The sequence below is a fragment of the Egretta garzetta genome, unplaced genomic scaffold, assembly GCF_000687185.1.
Source record: "Egretta garzetta isolate BGI_Z169 unplaced genomic scaffold, ASM68718v1 scaffold51, whole genome shotgun sequence".
NCBI classification, from domain to species: Eukaryota; Metazoa; Chordata; class Aves; order Pelecaniformes; family Ardeidae; genus Egretta; species Egretta garzetta.
Window position 1 is genome coordinate 1,461,049 of NW_009258549.1, and position 16,407 is coordinate 1,477,455.

The 16,407-nt window shown below is 45.7% G+C and overlaps 1 protein-coding gene across 1 annotated transcript; it reads left to right on the top strand.

The window, feature by feature from the left end:
- The first annotated feature begins 9,470 nt into the window (after positions 1-9,470).
- On the top strand, positions 9,471-11,776 carry RASD2 (RASD family member 2). Its single transcript, XM_035903283.1, has 2 exons — positions 9,471-9,741; positions 11,247-11,776. The coding sequence occupies exons 1-2, from the start codon at positions 9,471-9,473 to the stop codon at positions 11,774-11,776; spliced, it is 801 nt and encodes a 266-aa protein (XP_035759176.1).
- Positions 11,777-16,407: the final 4,631 nt, after the last annotated feature.

Genomic DNA, 16,407 nt, shown 5'->3' on the forward strand with positions numbered 1-16,407 from the left:
CTTTGGCTCCCTCCCAGGTGTGCAGTTACCTGTCGGGACACGGGGGCCGGGAGCAGCTGGGGGAATGGGATGCTGAACAGGGACTGAAAGTGGTGATGCATACCTACACCCGCTCCTTCCTGAAAGGCTGACACAGCACTCGTGCATGGCTTGTCCTTCTGCTCCGGCAGGATCACAGGCGACACGGGTGGAGGCGGTGGGGGTCGCTTTTCCTCCTTAATTTTGCTTCTTAGTAATTTTGCAAAGATGGGGAAAGTTGTGAAAAGTTTCAACAGTGGAATGAAAATGAAAGGGTGCACGCATGTCTGGTGAGGAAATCTGGGCATGCTGTGTCAGTGGGAAAAGGAAAGGAGGGGAACTAGAAATGCAGTCTTTTCTCAAAAATGTTTCATTAAAATGTAATTAAAAATTATTCACAGCAAATGCAGTAAATAAGAGGTAACTTGGACATTTTTCACAGCAAAACAGTGCTTTTACATTTTGCAGGGATCTCAGTAAATTTTATTAACCCATTTCACACACTGAGACGCTGAGAAATTACAGTCATACACAGATTCTTTGACGGGACCAGGAATACAAGTCAGACCACCATTTTCGCAAATGTATGCTTTCTCCAGCTGTGTTCTCCCAGGTATTACTGTTCTCACTTATAACTGATGATCATTACTTATTTTCCCAGTCACTGAGACACCCCTGGAGAGCCCTTTCCAGAGTTGAAATGCCTGGGAGATACAGGTAATGCAGGGGCAGTAATACTCGTGGCTGCTCATCTACTTGCTGCTCAGAGTATGACTTAGTACCTGCAGTTTACTGACTCCTGAACGCTAACTTTTCAGCATTGCTTGAAGGGAGGGGGACCAAGCAGGAGAAATGAATGTGGGAGGGAGGAAGGGAAGGTGAGGGGGTGGAAAAATGAGCCTGCTTTACTGAATAATGAGAGGAGTGAAAATGAATGGGGAGAGAGAGAGAAAAGCTGGTTTAAATATTTAATCTCTGTTGCATTTGCTTTTGAAGGGGAGACAAAAGCTTTGGAACATCTTTTGTCTTGAACTAATTCTGACCAGAGCTGAACAGAGATGTGATTGTTACTTCTGTCATTTGCCTTAAGGTGGAGAAAAACAGATTGGTCCTGCTGCATCAGCCCATCACATCAGTCTCCATCTCCAGCCCCAGCCAGTACCTGGAGCTGCAGGAGGTATAAATTACTCGCGACAGTGACACCTCTGCCCCACGAGCCCATGCTGAGCCCATGCTGCCCAAGGTCTCGGTGCCAGGGTGGTTGGTGTGTGTGCCTCCTGGGAGCTACACCTTTCTTTGGAGAGGAGGAAGCTCCTCTGATGGGTCTGAGGAGCAGTTGCCCACCTAGAGCAAGTCAAGGTCACTTTAGGTCTTCGCCACTGTTCAGAGCCATGTGGTTAGCACAACACATGACAGCAGTATTTTTCCCTTGTTTCTCCCCATTCCTCCATATATCTTTCTACCTGGCCTCTCCCTGAAACACTTCTCTTCCCCTTCCCTTGACTTGCCCTCTCAAGTCCTCCCTCTCTGCTCACCCACAGTCTAGGCAGAGCCAAAATAAGCACAGCTGTCTTGTCTACCAGCCACAGCTGCACCATCTGCAGCACCTTCTGTGGATGAGGCAGCCCCACGGATGAGCCAGCAGGACCCGCACGCCAGCCTCAGAGACGACAGCTATCTGTACTGATGAGCCGCTGCGCCAACGAGGTCATTTGCTTTCAGTTAGTCCTATATAAACCATGTTGTTCAGTTGATTTAACTCATCTGCCACACGTTCTGTTTCTCTTGTCTCTCACGCTGGACACCCAGGCTCGAGGACTGCGCTGCAAGCCATGGCCAGTGTCACCCAGCGAGGCAGGCACAGCCCTTCGTAGCGGTGGTGGTTCTCTGCAGCCACAGCCTGTCATCCTCTGAGACAGCTTTAGCCAGATAAAAACTTCATTTAGGCTTGCTTTATAGACTAGAAGAGTAGGAGGGAAAAATGCCTCCAGAGAGTAATTCACTGTAAGCCTGCTGGTTGTTTCTCTCCAGCCACAGCCTGTCATCCTCTGAGACAGCTTTAGCCAGATAAAAACTTCATTTAGGCTTGCTTTATAGACTAGAAGAGTAGGAGGGAAAAATGCCTCCAGAGAGTAATTCACTGTAAGCCTGCTTTTAAATTGGTAAATATCTGTAACCTCTAAGAAAGGCTGATGGTTTCTGACTAACCAGAGGAAACTGCTTAGACTGGGAACTTTTTATCTCATTTTGGCAGTGGCTTTGTCTCTCTGATCCACTTATTCCCTTCATAACCCTAAAAGCGAAGAGGTGCTGCCATCCCTGCTTCTCAGATGGGGGCAGATATATGGAATTAATGTGACTTCGCCACCAGAGCCTCTCAGGACGTCATGGGAAAAGCAGGGAACTTTGAGCTCTGGTCTCCTGAGCCCTGAGAGAAGGCACGAAATCCCAGTTTTTTGTCAACTCCTGAACTGGGAGCACACCAGAAAAAATAAAGCAAAAAAGAAACAACCCAAAAAGCTACAGCAGCATCTCTCGAGCCTCTGAAGGCTCAGAGTTAGCAATTGTCTTTCAAAGGCTTACTTCAAAAGTAATTTATTACTTCACTAGCTGTTTGCTGAGAGATCAAATAAAGCCAAGGTGGCTAGTCAAGTATGCTCCTATTTTATTTTTATATAATTTGAGGAACTCGACCGGCTAGTTTAAATGCTGGAGAAGACAGCTGAGTGGGAGTTTGGGCTTGGTGAAGCCAGCTAGGCAAGGGTTTTACATTTGGTTTACAAAAGAGCTTGAGTAGGCTGAGATTCCAGGCTGATGAGATGGTCTCCACGATGACTACACTTTTTTCTTTTTTGGCAGAGAACTCGTACACTCAACATGTGAGCTATAGGGATGAAAGGGGAGTTTATTTTCTGTAGCACTACAGGACTTTATTTCTTTGCTGATTTTTGCAGCAATTCCTCCCATGGCAATGATACCAGGATGCCGGTCACCCTGTTTGGATCTAAGCTACACAAATAGTTGACCAGATACCAAAGATGGCAGCTTCTGGTCCAGGTTTGATCTGAACTGATGACTTAGGAATGGAAAACATCATACCTTATTCCAAAAATTTGTCTGTGCCATAAAAATAGTCCTCTACTTTTTGCCAAAGAGAAAAGGCTCGGGAGCTGACAAAGTGGTCCTGGTGTTGTGGTCTAAAAATTGCTGAGTTCATGTCATGACCGATTACCGGTTCACTACCCCTTTGAAGAAGCCAGTGGTGTTCCAATGATGCTGTGCCAAGCTGTGCTTTTCCTTCCCTAAACTAAAGCTGTCTGTATTAGGAGAAAGCCAGGAGCTGCTGCTTCCCAAATTCAGTCAATGATGGTTTGCCTGTGTGTTAGCCTGGGGGCCCCAAATCCACCTCCCGCTCAGGCCTGACCTTACTGGGAGCTGCTGCCTCTCACAGCTGGTTACAGCAGGAGCCTTCTCATAGCCTGTGTTGCGGCTTTCAAAGTCTGTCGGCACAGAAGGACATACAGGGATCTCAGACCTCCTCAACGTGTGCCAGTGGCTGCTGATGGCTGCCGTGCCACGCCAGGAGCACGGGTGAAGGAGGGAAGCGTTATTCCGAGGGTGACAACAGAAACCTCCTCGTGCTCTGTGGAGAAGGAAGAGAAAAAGCAAAGCATCTCAGGGTTTCCTCAAAAGCTGCCAGAATTTTTGTTGGGGGGGATCTGGAGATGAAACAGACAAAGTAGCTGGAGGAATCTTTGTGTTCGACAAAGAGCAAATCTGCTCAAAGAAAAAGGAGAGAGAATTGTGGGAGTCCCAAAACTATATTCGGATTTGGGAGATCGTGCCTCCCTTCCATTTTCTTATTGTCAAAATATCTTCAAAATCTCAAAGTGATTTTCTTCCTCTTCCCTCCCCTCCCCACTCTGATTAGGAGTTTTAAGTGGGAAATGCTGAACTATTTCATTTCTGAATCTTTCAAAATCAATCTTTTTGTCATCTTTTAAAATAGACTTGTAGATCCAATCTATTATTTCAGCTCAAAAAGGAGAAAAAAGTAGAGTCAATAAACAGTGAAATAAACTGCAAACACAATTTTTCACTTGGGGACTAACAAACTCCTTGAATTCACCCTTGTATTTCTTTGTTTCTGTTCTTTTTCTGACCCCCAGTCCCCCATGCTTTCAGTTTGTTTGACCTTTTTTTTAACACTTTTTATTACCCAGCTCTACTTTAGTTTTTTCATTTATTTAAATATTAATTAAAGAACAGCAGTTACACATTATTCTTATTTCTTAATCAAAGCAACCAGGAAGCCTAATGTAACATCCTTGAGATTGAGGGAACGGGAGAAAGTATTCCATATGGCAGAAGAATTACAGGAATTATGGACAGAAAGCCCCTACTTGGGAAATGAGTCAGTCTGCTTCTGTCTAGCAGAAAAGATCAGCGCAGAAGTATAGAGCCTTTAGAAACAGCTTATGAATTTACAGCTTGCAAAGTAAGTGAAGTCTCTGTGTCTCTCATACACATACGCTAACTCATTTCCCACACACGCATACATACAGGTCTCTGGTGGAAAGACGGGGAACGTGCAGTCTGCAATGCATATGAACTTTCTGTTTAGAGGAGAAAAGAAAAGATTTTTTTCAATAGGCACAAAATCCCACCCCCTCAGCACCCCTCCTTCCCCTGTGTCTGACACTGACTTCAAGGGAGGAGTTGAGCCAATTATCTGTGAGTCCTACAGAAGGAAAATCTGCAATTTGCCAGTAGTTGTGAGAGCGAGAGGGAGAAAGGCAGGGAGGGAAGAAGAAAGGCTTAATTGGCAAACGTAAAGAAAAACCCCGTCTGTCCTAGAAAGAGAATATTTTAAAGCAAATCTCAGACCAGAAGAAAAGAAGCTTGTGGAGGGGGGTTGTGCCAGGCAAGACCTGGGGAAGCGTAGGTTCACCATAGACAACTTCCATGCCCCTGTTGATTTTTCTCCATAGGGTCTGAGGCAGCGTTGAGGCAGGGTGGGCCAGCCGGATGCACCCATGACCCTGCACGACTAAGCGTTGCTCCAGAGACCCTTTCCCCCCAGCAGAGCCTACGAAGCACAACCTGCAAGAAAAGCCAGTGGGAGTGGGAGAGACTCTCCCTCTCCTTCTCTCGAACTGAGGCTGTGAGGAGAAGAGCTCATCTCACCAAAGGGAAAAGCTACCACTGGTTCCAAGACCCTTCTTTAGCCCATGTCGGTCGCCTGATCCAGTACTTACCATCCATGGGGGAATGCCCTCTGGAGCCCTGTGGTCCTTCCCAATCCTGCTAAGTTCCCAGGAAATACCGCTGAAGAACTGAGACAAGAGCAAGCAACGTGGGATCCACAGAACAACAGGCTTTTATAGCAGCAGCCGCCTCTGATTAAAATTATCAGCTTCATCAGACTGCGCCAAGACCCAGGACTGCTCCTCGGAGGAAAGAGAGGTAAGAAAGCAGCATGGAGTTTGGGATGAAAGTAGGAAACAAACATCCCACGGGGGTGATTGTGGTGTGCATGAAAATCATGGGGATACTAGTAGTGATTAACAAGTGACAGGTCTGTAATACACGGTACGGTTTGCATCTGCCTATGTCCTTTTCAGCTGGATGCAGTGAATTACATTGGGATGGCAAACAGAGACAGAAGCAGTAGCTGAAGACTGTGGAGTGCAAGAGGGGTAGTTCATAAGTCTGTTCATGGATAGGGAGTGGTAGGGAGCATATCCCCTGGTGGGAGGATGGAAACCTGAGGTGTAAAAGCTCCAGGCAGGTTGAATGAAGAATGTTGTCCTTAGAGATCTTTCTCCAGATGCCTGGGATCAAATTTGTCAGCACCTCACTGGAATTCAGATGAGCACTCTTCAGAGCATGCAAAAGCAGCTGCATTGTCATTCACTCCAATGTCTGTCTATGAAGCAAGCAGCGGTGGCTCGCAGGTAGAAGACAACACAGGGAGTCATAAGAAATGTAGTTTAATGTTGATTTTGGACAGCTGTTTCAGCTCTCTCTGGGCGTATGAGCCTTTCCCCTTATTAAGTGGAGATAACGCTCATTGCCTACATTTCTATGACATTTTGAAATCCCTGTGCTGCACCAATATAAAATACTAATGTAAAGTTTCTACCATCAAGCCAGTGCATGAAGCAGGAGGTACCACGGGGAATTAATCTGTGCTTAAGCATTTAATAAACTGGAAGGAAAAGATGTAGATTAAAGCCAGCTGGAGGTTGTTTGTCTCCTCATTCGCTTCTGATTGATTTTGCTTTATTTAGTACACGAACATGTGGTGTCTTTCTGTTTCCTTTCTTCTGCCTTTAATCTTTTTCAATGTATGAGTCCCTGTGCTCCCCCCCAACCCCTGGGTGTGAAGGCTGAAGTTTCATTCCTTTTCTGAGGAAGAAGGGCGTCACACTATATGGAACTGGAGAAAAACTGTAGTGGGGGGATAAGAAGAGAGGGCACAAACCACAAATATAAGCTCCAGGTTCAACGGCATGCTCTGAGTCAGATTTGCAGCAGAGGTGATGAGATGAGTAGCAACTCCATGAATCAAAGGGTTGAAAAGCATCTTTTGACTCCATGTGAAATGAAATGCAGCCAGGAAAGCACAAGAGTCCTCTTGACTGAATGCTTTGACAGGTGGAACAAGGACAGCATAAAGTGACTATTTAATACATTAAAATCTGTGTGTCCTCACGCCCCTTTTTCCCCTTCAGTGCACCTACATCCTCGGCGCAACGCATCCTGAAATGAGCACATGTCTGCACATAGCGTTTTGCCTTTGGTGGGGGTGAGAGGCAGTGTGATTTAATGACCAGAGAGGCAAGGGTGAGGAAAGGTGGGAAGGAGAAAGAGTTTGAAAGGTAGGAATCCCAGAGTCTGTTCATGTTTCTCACTTGTTGGACCTTGTGTGGTCACTCAGCTTCCTTGTGCCTTACTCTCCCCTGCCTGCAGGTAGCTGTGCTGGCAATTCCTTCTCCAAGCTGTTCAGTGTGCAGTGGCTCTAACTGAGGTCCAAAGCGATGGAATTAATTTCAAAGTGGAGGACAGAAGCGCCTCTTGCACTAAAGGCGCAAAATTAACCTTCCAAGCAGCTGCAGTGACACAGCCCACCTCCTTTGCTGTGTGATGGGAGTTTCTCTAATCACCAGCAGCTCAGTGGTTACCTGCCAGTCAGGAGCATAATTTGTAGGATTTTGGCTTGTAAAGCTGCTGGCCAGCATCAGGTCCCCCAGCATGCATGTTCTTTACAGGACATATAAGGCATTTGCTTAAAAAGCGTAACTGTGCTCAGCCCCATATGCTGCCGCACCAAATTGCATGGAACCGATCTTCAGCAGGTGTGAACCAATGCAGTCCACTTGTCCTCATATAGCTACACTGGTCCATCCCAGTCTGAAGAACTGACTCATTTCTAAATACTGACCCTGGGCTGTAGAGAAGTTTGTTGGGTTTTTTCACAAAATCCCTCTCCTGTCCCCAGTTGTCTGCCCATGGACGCAAGACAGTATTGGACTGGCTATGTAGGAAAGGGCAGAAACAGTGTACGTGTCAGTGTTGTTTCAGGGACTGAATCTGGTGTTTCTGCACTGTTGGAGATAGGTCCTGTTCTAAATAAAACACAGAGCCCAGTTCAAAGACTGGGTGTGCTCCTTGCTGTCATTCCCACCACAGCAATCCCAGCAGTGCCATAACTCTGCATGTGTGTGTCCACCCAAAGTTATGTTCTGACATTGCTGTCTGGCTCTAATATTATGCTGTCCTGCCCAGTGAATATAACTCAGAGTGTAAGCTACTCTGAGGAAAGCATTGCATTTTCTTCTGTGCTTAGATAGGGCTGAATGTGCTGTTGGCGTGCAGCAAATTAGAGCAATAATAATAAATACTAATATCTTGCTGTTGCCTTGGGCTATAGCACAGTGCTTGTAATGATGCTGGATCAGAATTCCAGAGACTTCTTTATTTAGCAGTGACTGTATCTTCACTGCTGCTTTGGTGCTTAGCACAAGTTAAACAAAGTAAAAGATTTTAAGCTCTTGACTGAGATATGTGTCAACTAGGTAAAAGCTTGGGAGATAAAATTCACTCGAGGGAAAGATAGGAATCCAGATCTGGACCCAGAAATGATCTTTCAATGCACATAAAGTACTCGCATTGTAATATTAAATAAACAACACCTAAGTTAAATAAACGGCACAGTGGGAACTTGATTATTCTTTAATAAGATCCTGGTAACCAAAATAAACTCTGTCAAAAATGTGCCTTTTTGCTCTAATGGTTAGCTTTCCCCACACAGAGGTTATATTTTTCCTTGCAGCGCACAGTTCATTTGAACTGGTACACGAAAAATGGCTGAACAACGCTTTTTTTTTTCCTATCAAAGTTTTCTGCACCTGAGTGCTATGTCAAAATGCAATCTCCAAGGTCTCGAGACTCATTTTAGTTGTCAGGGGTTGGAAATCTCATCTAATCACTATTTAAGATGGCTGTCCTTCATCTTTTCTCCTGCTTGTACTTAGCACCCGCAAAGACTCTGACACCCACAACAGCTGTGAGTGTACAAAGACTGAAACTCCTACAAAATCTACGTTTCTGCAGCTCCATCCATTGCCAGCCATCCTGCTGCAATGCTGATAGTTTGTTGACAGGGAGTTCCTACGCTACCAGTCCAAACAGCGAGATGAATATCTGGTTTCTAAAAGGTTACTGGAGACGCAGGTCTTAGACGTTATCAATGGCCAATGCTATTTTGTGGCTCAAACTCCCTGCATCAGCAATGGAAGGTTGTATGGGACCAGCTGCTTAAAGTTACTGAGATGTCTGGCTTCCACTGATGTTAAGCACAATTCTTAATTCTTGTTGCTTTCTGATTTCTGGTTGATCTCAAAATGAGTACTGTGCACAGCTCCTATTTAGGCAACCAAACAAAGCGGTCTAGTTCCTAATGGCAGCTGCAGTGAATGCAGTGTAGTGGGAAATATGACCTCTGTGTTTATGTATCTAAATGAGAGCCAAGCTCTACTGAAAAATCTGGTAATATCTAAGTGACGCAGATGGTGGGAAGGAACCTGGTGTCTAAGTTGAAGCGCAGCTGATAAAATTAGCCCTTCATGTTTAAATGGAATAGTAAATTACAATTCGAACCCATGCTATTTTCGGAGTAAATGCCTTCATTTTTAAATAACTTCAAAAGAAAACACATACCCCACCCCACCCCCCCAAAAAAACCCCAAACCACTCCCTGGAAATGAGACTGAGAAATGAAGCATTTCCAGTGAAAAGATTCCTGTATGAACCATTTATCTGCTTATGAGGATGGTCTTCTGGAGCACTCTTTGACAAGCTTGTGGTAAGGGGTTGCCCTACTCCATCCTCCCTCTAGTTTCTGGTCTTTCCTCCAACTCTGCCATTTCCTCTTTCAGGACCAAGCAATGATGAAGACCATGTCTGGTGGAAACTGCACCCTGAACGTGCCAGCCAAGAACTCATATCGCATGGTAGTGCTGGGAGCCTCCAGGGTGGGGAAAAGCTCCATTGTCTCACGCTTTCTCAATGGCCGGTTTGAGGACCAGTACACTCCCACCATTGAGGATTTTCATCGCAAGGTCTACAACATCCGGGGAGACATGTATCAGCTGGACATCCTGGACACCTCCGGGAATCACCCTTTCCCTGCTATGAGGAGGCTTTCCATCCTGACAGGTGAAAAGTGGGGGGAAGTTTGCAGATGGGGAACGGTGGAGGATGAAAGACCAAAATGGCAGGCATTAGCTTGAAAACTGTAGCCTGGAGATGATTACTTCTTCGGAGGTAGCTTGATTTTATTGCCAAGATGCACTTCTCTAGAGAGATATTTCCTGGCTGGGATGCTCCAGGCACTATAGGGAGTGCACTAAGCCACAGAGGAGAAGTCCACCAGGCGAAGGTCTGAAATTGAAATTTCCTCCTAGTTTTTTTCCCTCCTAACTTCCCCTCCTGCTCCATATTTTTTATTGCAGCCACAAATGAATGGTTGAATAAGATTTCGTGGGCATAAAGAGCAGCAAGGGACAAAATAAGCATGTCATTATAAGACACAAGCAGTGAAAAACAAGTGTAAAATGCACAGGGAGGGAATTCAAACCAAAAAAATCTCGAAGTTTTTTCCTAAAATTTCCAGCCTGATTCCCTTTATTTGATATTCCAGTAAGAGGACAGCTCTGCTTTCACCCTTTCTCCTTAGTCTATGGTTAATCAAATGAAGTCAAGAGGAAAAAGAAAAAATGGTGGGCTCATCTCATACGTTCTCATTGTCAGGCAGTTTCTGTGGCAAGCTAAGATGTATTCCCTAACTGTGAAAGTGGCAGTGGAGATACATTCAGCCACAGCTCACAACAAACCTGCTTTCTAGCTAGCCAGTGAAACATGATGTTCACATCTGACCAGGCTAGCGTCCACACTGAGTGAGGACCTACGGCCAGTTTCTGGGATGCAGATGTGAGCTTTTGTCCCTGAAAGCTCTCTTAGCACTTTCCACATGAATGTCATTCAACAAGCAATGATTTGCGTTATTTACTATTTGCAAAAGGAGTTGTAAGTCAGGAAATGTCAAAAGGAAATGCCAGGGGATCTGTGTCATTTATGTATTTCTTTTTGTCCATGGTCTGTTTCTTTTGAGCAAATGAAATGACTGCGGAGCACTGCACATTGGGAAACCTCTCATTCCTGACTTAGGCGTTTGGGACTGACTAGCTGTAAATCTTCAGTTCAGGTGCTGCTTCTTGTATTGTATAATCAAAAGGCCAAGGCTGAGTGGCTACTATCTCTCCATTCTTCCTGGTGTCAGAACAGGCTCTGTTTTACACAGAGGTACAAACAAAAGGAAGAAAAAAGATAAGCAATGCAGCAGAGCTGAGATAGAAACATGTTTACAAAAGAGAGTACAAATTGGCAATAATTTGCAAGTCCAGTGCAACCTAGAAACACACAATTGGATATGGCTGAAGTAGCATCATAGCCAAAAATCTTTTCCATAGCACTACAGAGAGGAGTGGAGAGTTGAATTAGAAAAAAATGGAACCAAGGTACAGCTTAATGAACAGATTCAAAAGGACCAAAAAAAAAGTAGGGGGAAGAGATGGCAAATAAACCTATTGCTTTTTGAAAATTAGCTCCTCTGACACAGGTTGCAACTCACAAGCCTTTACAGTATCCTTTTTTAATTGCAGGCGATGTTTTCATCCTGGTATTCAGCTTGGACAACAGAGAATCCTTTGATGAGGTCAAGAGGCTCCAGAAACAGATCCTTGAGGTCAAATCCTGCCTGAAGAACAAGACCAAGGAATCAGCTGACCTCCCCATGGTGATCTGTGGCAACAAAAATGATCACAGTGAGATCTTCCGCAAGGTACGCTCAGATGAAGGCGAGAACCTTGTCTCCAGTGATGAAAACTGTGCTTACTTCGAAGTTTCAGCCAAGAAGAACACCAATGTGGATGAGATGTTCTATGTCCTCTTCAGCATGGCCAAGCTACCTCATGAGATGAGCCCTGCCCTCCACAGGAAAATTTCCATCCAGTATGGTGACACCTTCCAACAGAAATCCTTCCGGATGCGCCGAGTCAAGGACATGGATGCCTACGGCATGATCTCTCCCTTTGCTCGCCGGCCAAGCGTCAACAGTGACCTGAAGTATATCAAATCAAAAGTTCTCAGGGAAGGTCAGTCAAGGGAGAGGGAGAAATGCACGATCCAGTGAATGGGGCTTGCTCTTCTGCCTGAAGTCGTCATCCACATGCAGTGCCTTAAAGAAAAACGGTCTGTGGAAGCACAGAATGGGCTCACAGGGTTCATCGAGAAAACACAACATGGAGAAAGGATAACCCTTCCTGCAGATTCTGCTGAGTCACGAATGTAAATAACATTGTCCTTGTAAATGACTGGAAAGATCATATGCCTGAGATATGAGTGCATTTCTCTGTCTTTGTAATATAGTCCTTCTTCATTCCCCTTTTTGTTTAAAGAATACAGACATGAGAAGCAAAGAAATGTCAACCTCATCCTTACAAAGAAAGTAGGTCAAAAATGCACAAAAGGCATTAACAGTTACCCAGCATGCAGCTCTTGCTAAGAGAGAGGAGGTTATGCATATGCTTGTGTGTATATCCCTGTGTGTCAGTGTGTATGTGTGCATGCATGCGTGGAGGCAATCCTTTAAAAAATGGGACTTGCATTTCAAAGGGCAGCAGTCTTACTGAGGTTTCCCAGATTGGGAGTGGACTCTCTCTATGGACACATGACTCTTAGCTCGCTTCTGAGGGGACCTGCATTAAGAAGATCTTGATTTTATGTGTCCCGGGACAGTTACATTTGACATCAACATGAATGTTGTTTTGTATTATAGATTTTATTTGGGATTTGGGGTTTTTTTTATTGTCTGGGGGTGGGTTCTTAGCAAAATCAGATGGCAAGTGCATTTGATATCAAAACAGTGTCTACTTTCCAGCAGTGAAAGGTGTTTTTCATCTGTAAAACTATATAATATGTACATTGATTGAAAGTGAAATTGTTCTGCAAAAAGTGAATACATTTGACTGCTTTGCAAGCCTAGTGTGATATTGTTTCTCAAAGCAGCCACACCAACTCTGAGTACCATAGTACAGATGCCACCCTTTGCCTTGCTGGCCACCAAAGCAATGGTTCCTTCCTCTGCCCGTAGCAGCCGAGACTGACCAGATTCATTTGTTGGCTTAGACCACTTCAGAGGCAGGATTGGGTTTTCCTTCAAAATTAAGAACTGAACGGTTGTAGGGCCAGCTCCACCCTATTTCTTCTGTTAACGTCTTCTGTTAATGGCCTCTAGCCATTTTGTTCATGGTTTTCCCTGTTGTCTGATAAAGGTTACCTTGATGGAAACCTTTGCGCTGCCTAAGTCCTTCAGAACAGAAGCTTTGTGCTGGCTGTCCAAACAGGGCTGAACTGGCTGGCCAGACAAATCTGGGGCTGTCCATTCACTTCTTCCCTTTCTCAGCCCACTCCAAGCTTCCTTGTCTTCAGCTCCCTCCCTGTTCTGCTTCTGGCTTTTTTGTTCCATGTGCTTCTGTACGCCCTCAAAGCCAAATATATTCTCTCAGATGTGAGCTTGTCACTCTCGCTGACTGGAATGAGATGTGTGCACACACAACTGTGGGCAAAGCATGGCCCCAAGACTGTACACAACAGTAGAGTATATACATTATATATACCTCAGAACAACCTTCAGATATCTTGTCCCTCCCTCACCCTCAAATTCTGTTCTTGGCTGTATCTGCCTTGCTGTGTCCTGGGCAGAGCTGTGAGCTAGTTCATGCTATTATTTGACAGGAAACCAAGAATGATGGTTGTCTGTAAAAAATAGCCTCTGGGACTCAAAATCCCATATTAATTTATCAGCTCTGCCCTTCATTGGTACTGTATATTGACTGGTAAAATACACTGTTCTTTTATGCCTGTTGCCAGGGCAGCACCTTTCACACCATGCCCCCCTCCCTATCTATAAATATGTACATGATTACGATTAAACCTGGTTTATTTATTAGCTGTGTCCTGGTCCTTATTCACTTTCTCGAAGAATAATGAGGAAGGTCATACTTTTTGTTGTGCAGGTGCAGCTGGGCAAGTGATCTGTGGGTTGAAAGCCCTGATGAGATCTCCACTAAGTTCTGGAAGAGCCTTTTATGTCCTCCAGACACCAGGGGCTACACATTTGACTGGAACAGAACTGTGTCTATACCTATATCTTTCTGTCTATCTGAACATCATCTTACATGTACAGATATCCTCACAAGCAGAAACAAACAGTTTCTCTTCCCCATGCTGCCTCCAACATGAGAAAATAACCACTCTCTCCTTCATGGACAGAGCTGGTGTGCTCATCCCTGGTGCAATTTAATGTGGTCTCTGCAGAGACGTTACTGTTGCTCTCAGCGGTCTCTCCATCTCACCATCTGTACCTTTCAATTGTATGAGTCTTGGCCCCCCTGAGCATATGGCTGCCTCCCTACAGACTCTTCACCCAAGTGCATGACTTGATCATGCTCCGGGACTCATGTGCCACAGGGATGTGGAAGGGGGTTGAAGACAGAGTGAGAAGGGCATGTGCCATGGCCATTTGTTGGATTGCTTAGGGGCATGGTTTAGTGGTGGAATTATAGGGTTAGGTTAATGTTTGGACTTGATGATCTTAAAGGTCTTTTCCAACCTAAACAAGTCTATGATTAAGGGGCTCCAAGAAGCGAGAGGAGAACTCCTTGCCCATGTGCTGCATTACTGACCCTGTGTCTGCTCTCCCTCATCTGCTGGATAAATCTGATTTTTTTAAAGAGCCTCCATAATGATCAAGTCTCCACCTTTGTCTTACAACACTGACCCTACAATTATTTTCCCTACTGTCCTTCCACCTCCACAAAGACACCAGCTTTCCTCACCCTTCCATGTCCTCCCATTCCTGCCTTTTCAACCATGGATATTCCATGGGCATGGAAACCCGATGTTGCAGTGACAGCAAGGGCACAAGATTAGGGGAGGCTGAAGACCAAGGAGCAGGTGCTCACAGAGATATGCTGGGTCCCACGGGAACGACAGTGAGCCCCAGCTTCACAGCCCAGCTTGGCCTGCCAATGCTCAGGGTGAGAAGCATCTAAGGAACCGGCTGGGAGAGAAGGTGAAGCAGCATTACAGTCACCCACAGAAACAAATGGCAATAAGCAGGTAATCTTATTAAAGTAATCCTAGGCTTCTCTCTGCATTTCGTTACTGATGGTAATTGCTTTTGAAGTTAGATTATCATGCTCCTGAGGACATTTATTTTTTTCCTTTTATTATATCATTACAGTCATTCTATTAATATTCATATATTATTTGGGCTCTAGAAGTGCTTATAGCCCCTAAAACAGATGGTACGTGTCTCAGTTGCTTATTCACAGTTAGCAGCCATTATGTTCTGTGGAAAGGGCTGGGACTGGAAAAGAGAGAGCAAAGCTACCTGTGTGCATGGGGGGCAGGAAGAGGGAAGGGGAATTGGAAAGGGGAATTGTTTCTTCCCTGCTACCCACTGAATGTGTCTGGCTGTAAGCCAGAGGAGGGAAGGGCTTTACAGAAGTTTTTACGGAAAACTCTATTATATTTGCAGAAACAGCAAGACCCTGAAAGGAGCAAAGAGCAGGCCTACAGACAGGCCTTGGAGGCAATGGAAAGAGAAACAAACTTTTTTTTCACCCCTTGTGATTCAGGGGACCTGCACAGAACTTACCATAACCCAAGAAGTCATGAAAACGCACTGGACTAAGGGCAAGTCGGGAGAAAGGGATCAGTCCAGCAAAGATGCTGTGAGCAGGTGTGCCCTGACTTGGTCTTACCTGGTGTAATTAAGTCATTTTATTCCAATAGCTACCTTGTCCTATACTCCAGTATATAAAACACTAGCCATGGTGGTTTGAGCCTGGCTGGACGCCAGGGGCCCACCAAAGCCTCTTTATCACTCCCCTCTTTAACTGGACAGAGGAGAGAAAAATAGATCAAAAGGCTCGTGAGTTGAGACAAGGACAGGGAGAGATCATTTGCCAGTTACCATCACGGGCAAAACAGAGTCAACTTGATGAAATTAATTTAATTTATTACCAATCAAAATCAGAGAAGGAAAGGGTAAAAAATGCTGAATCTTAAAACACCTTCCCCCTACCCCTCCTTTCTTCCTGGGCTCAACTTCACTCCCAGCTTTCTCTACCTCCTCCCCCCCAGCGGCTCAGGGGGACGGGAATGGGAGTTGAGGTCAGTTCATCACAAGTTGTCTCTGCCGCTTCTTCTTCCTCGGGAGAAGACTCTTCCCCTGCTCCAGCATGGGCTCCCTCCCACAGGAGACAGTCCTCAGCGAACTTCTCCAACGTGAGTCTTTCCCATGGGCTGCAGTTCTTCACGAACTGCTCCAGCGTGGGTCCATCCCTCCCATAGGGTGCAATCCCTCAGGAGCAGACCGCTCCAGTGTGGATCCCCTGCGGGGTCACAGGTCCTGCCAGAAAACCTGCCTCGGCGTGGGCTCCTCCCCCACGGGTCCACAAAGTCTTGCCAGGAACCTGATCTGGCGCAGGCTTCCCACGGGGTCACAGCCTCCTCCCTTCGGGCACTCCCCTGCTCCAGCATGGGGTCCTCCATGGGCTACAGGTGGAGATCTGCCCCACCGTGGGCCTCCCTCAGCTGCAGGGGGACAGCCTGCCCCACCATGGGCTGCACCAGGGGCTGCAGGGCAATCTCTGCTCTGGCGCCTGGAACATCTCCCTCCCCTCCTTCACTGACCTTGGTGTCTGCAGGGCTGTTTTCTCTCACATCCTCTCACTTCTCTCTCTGTGGCTACTT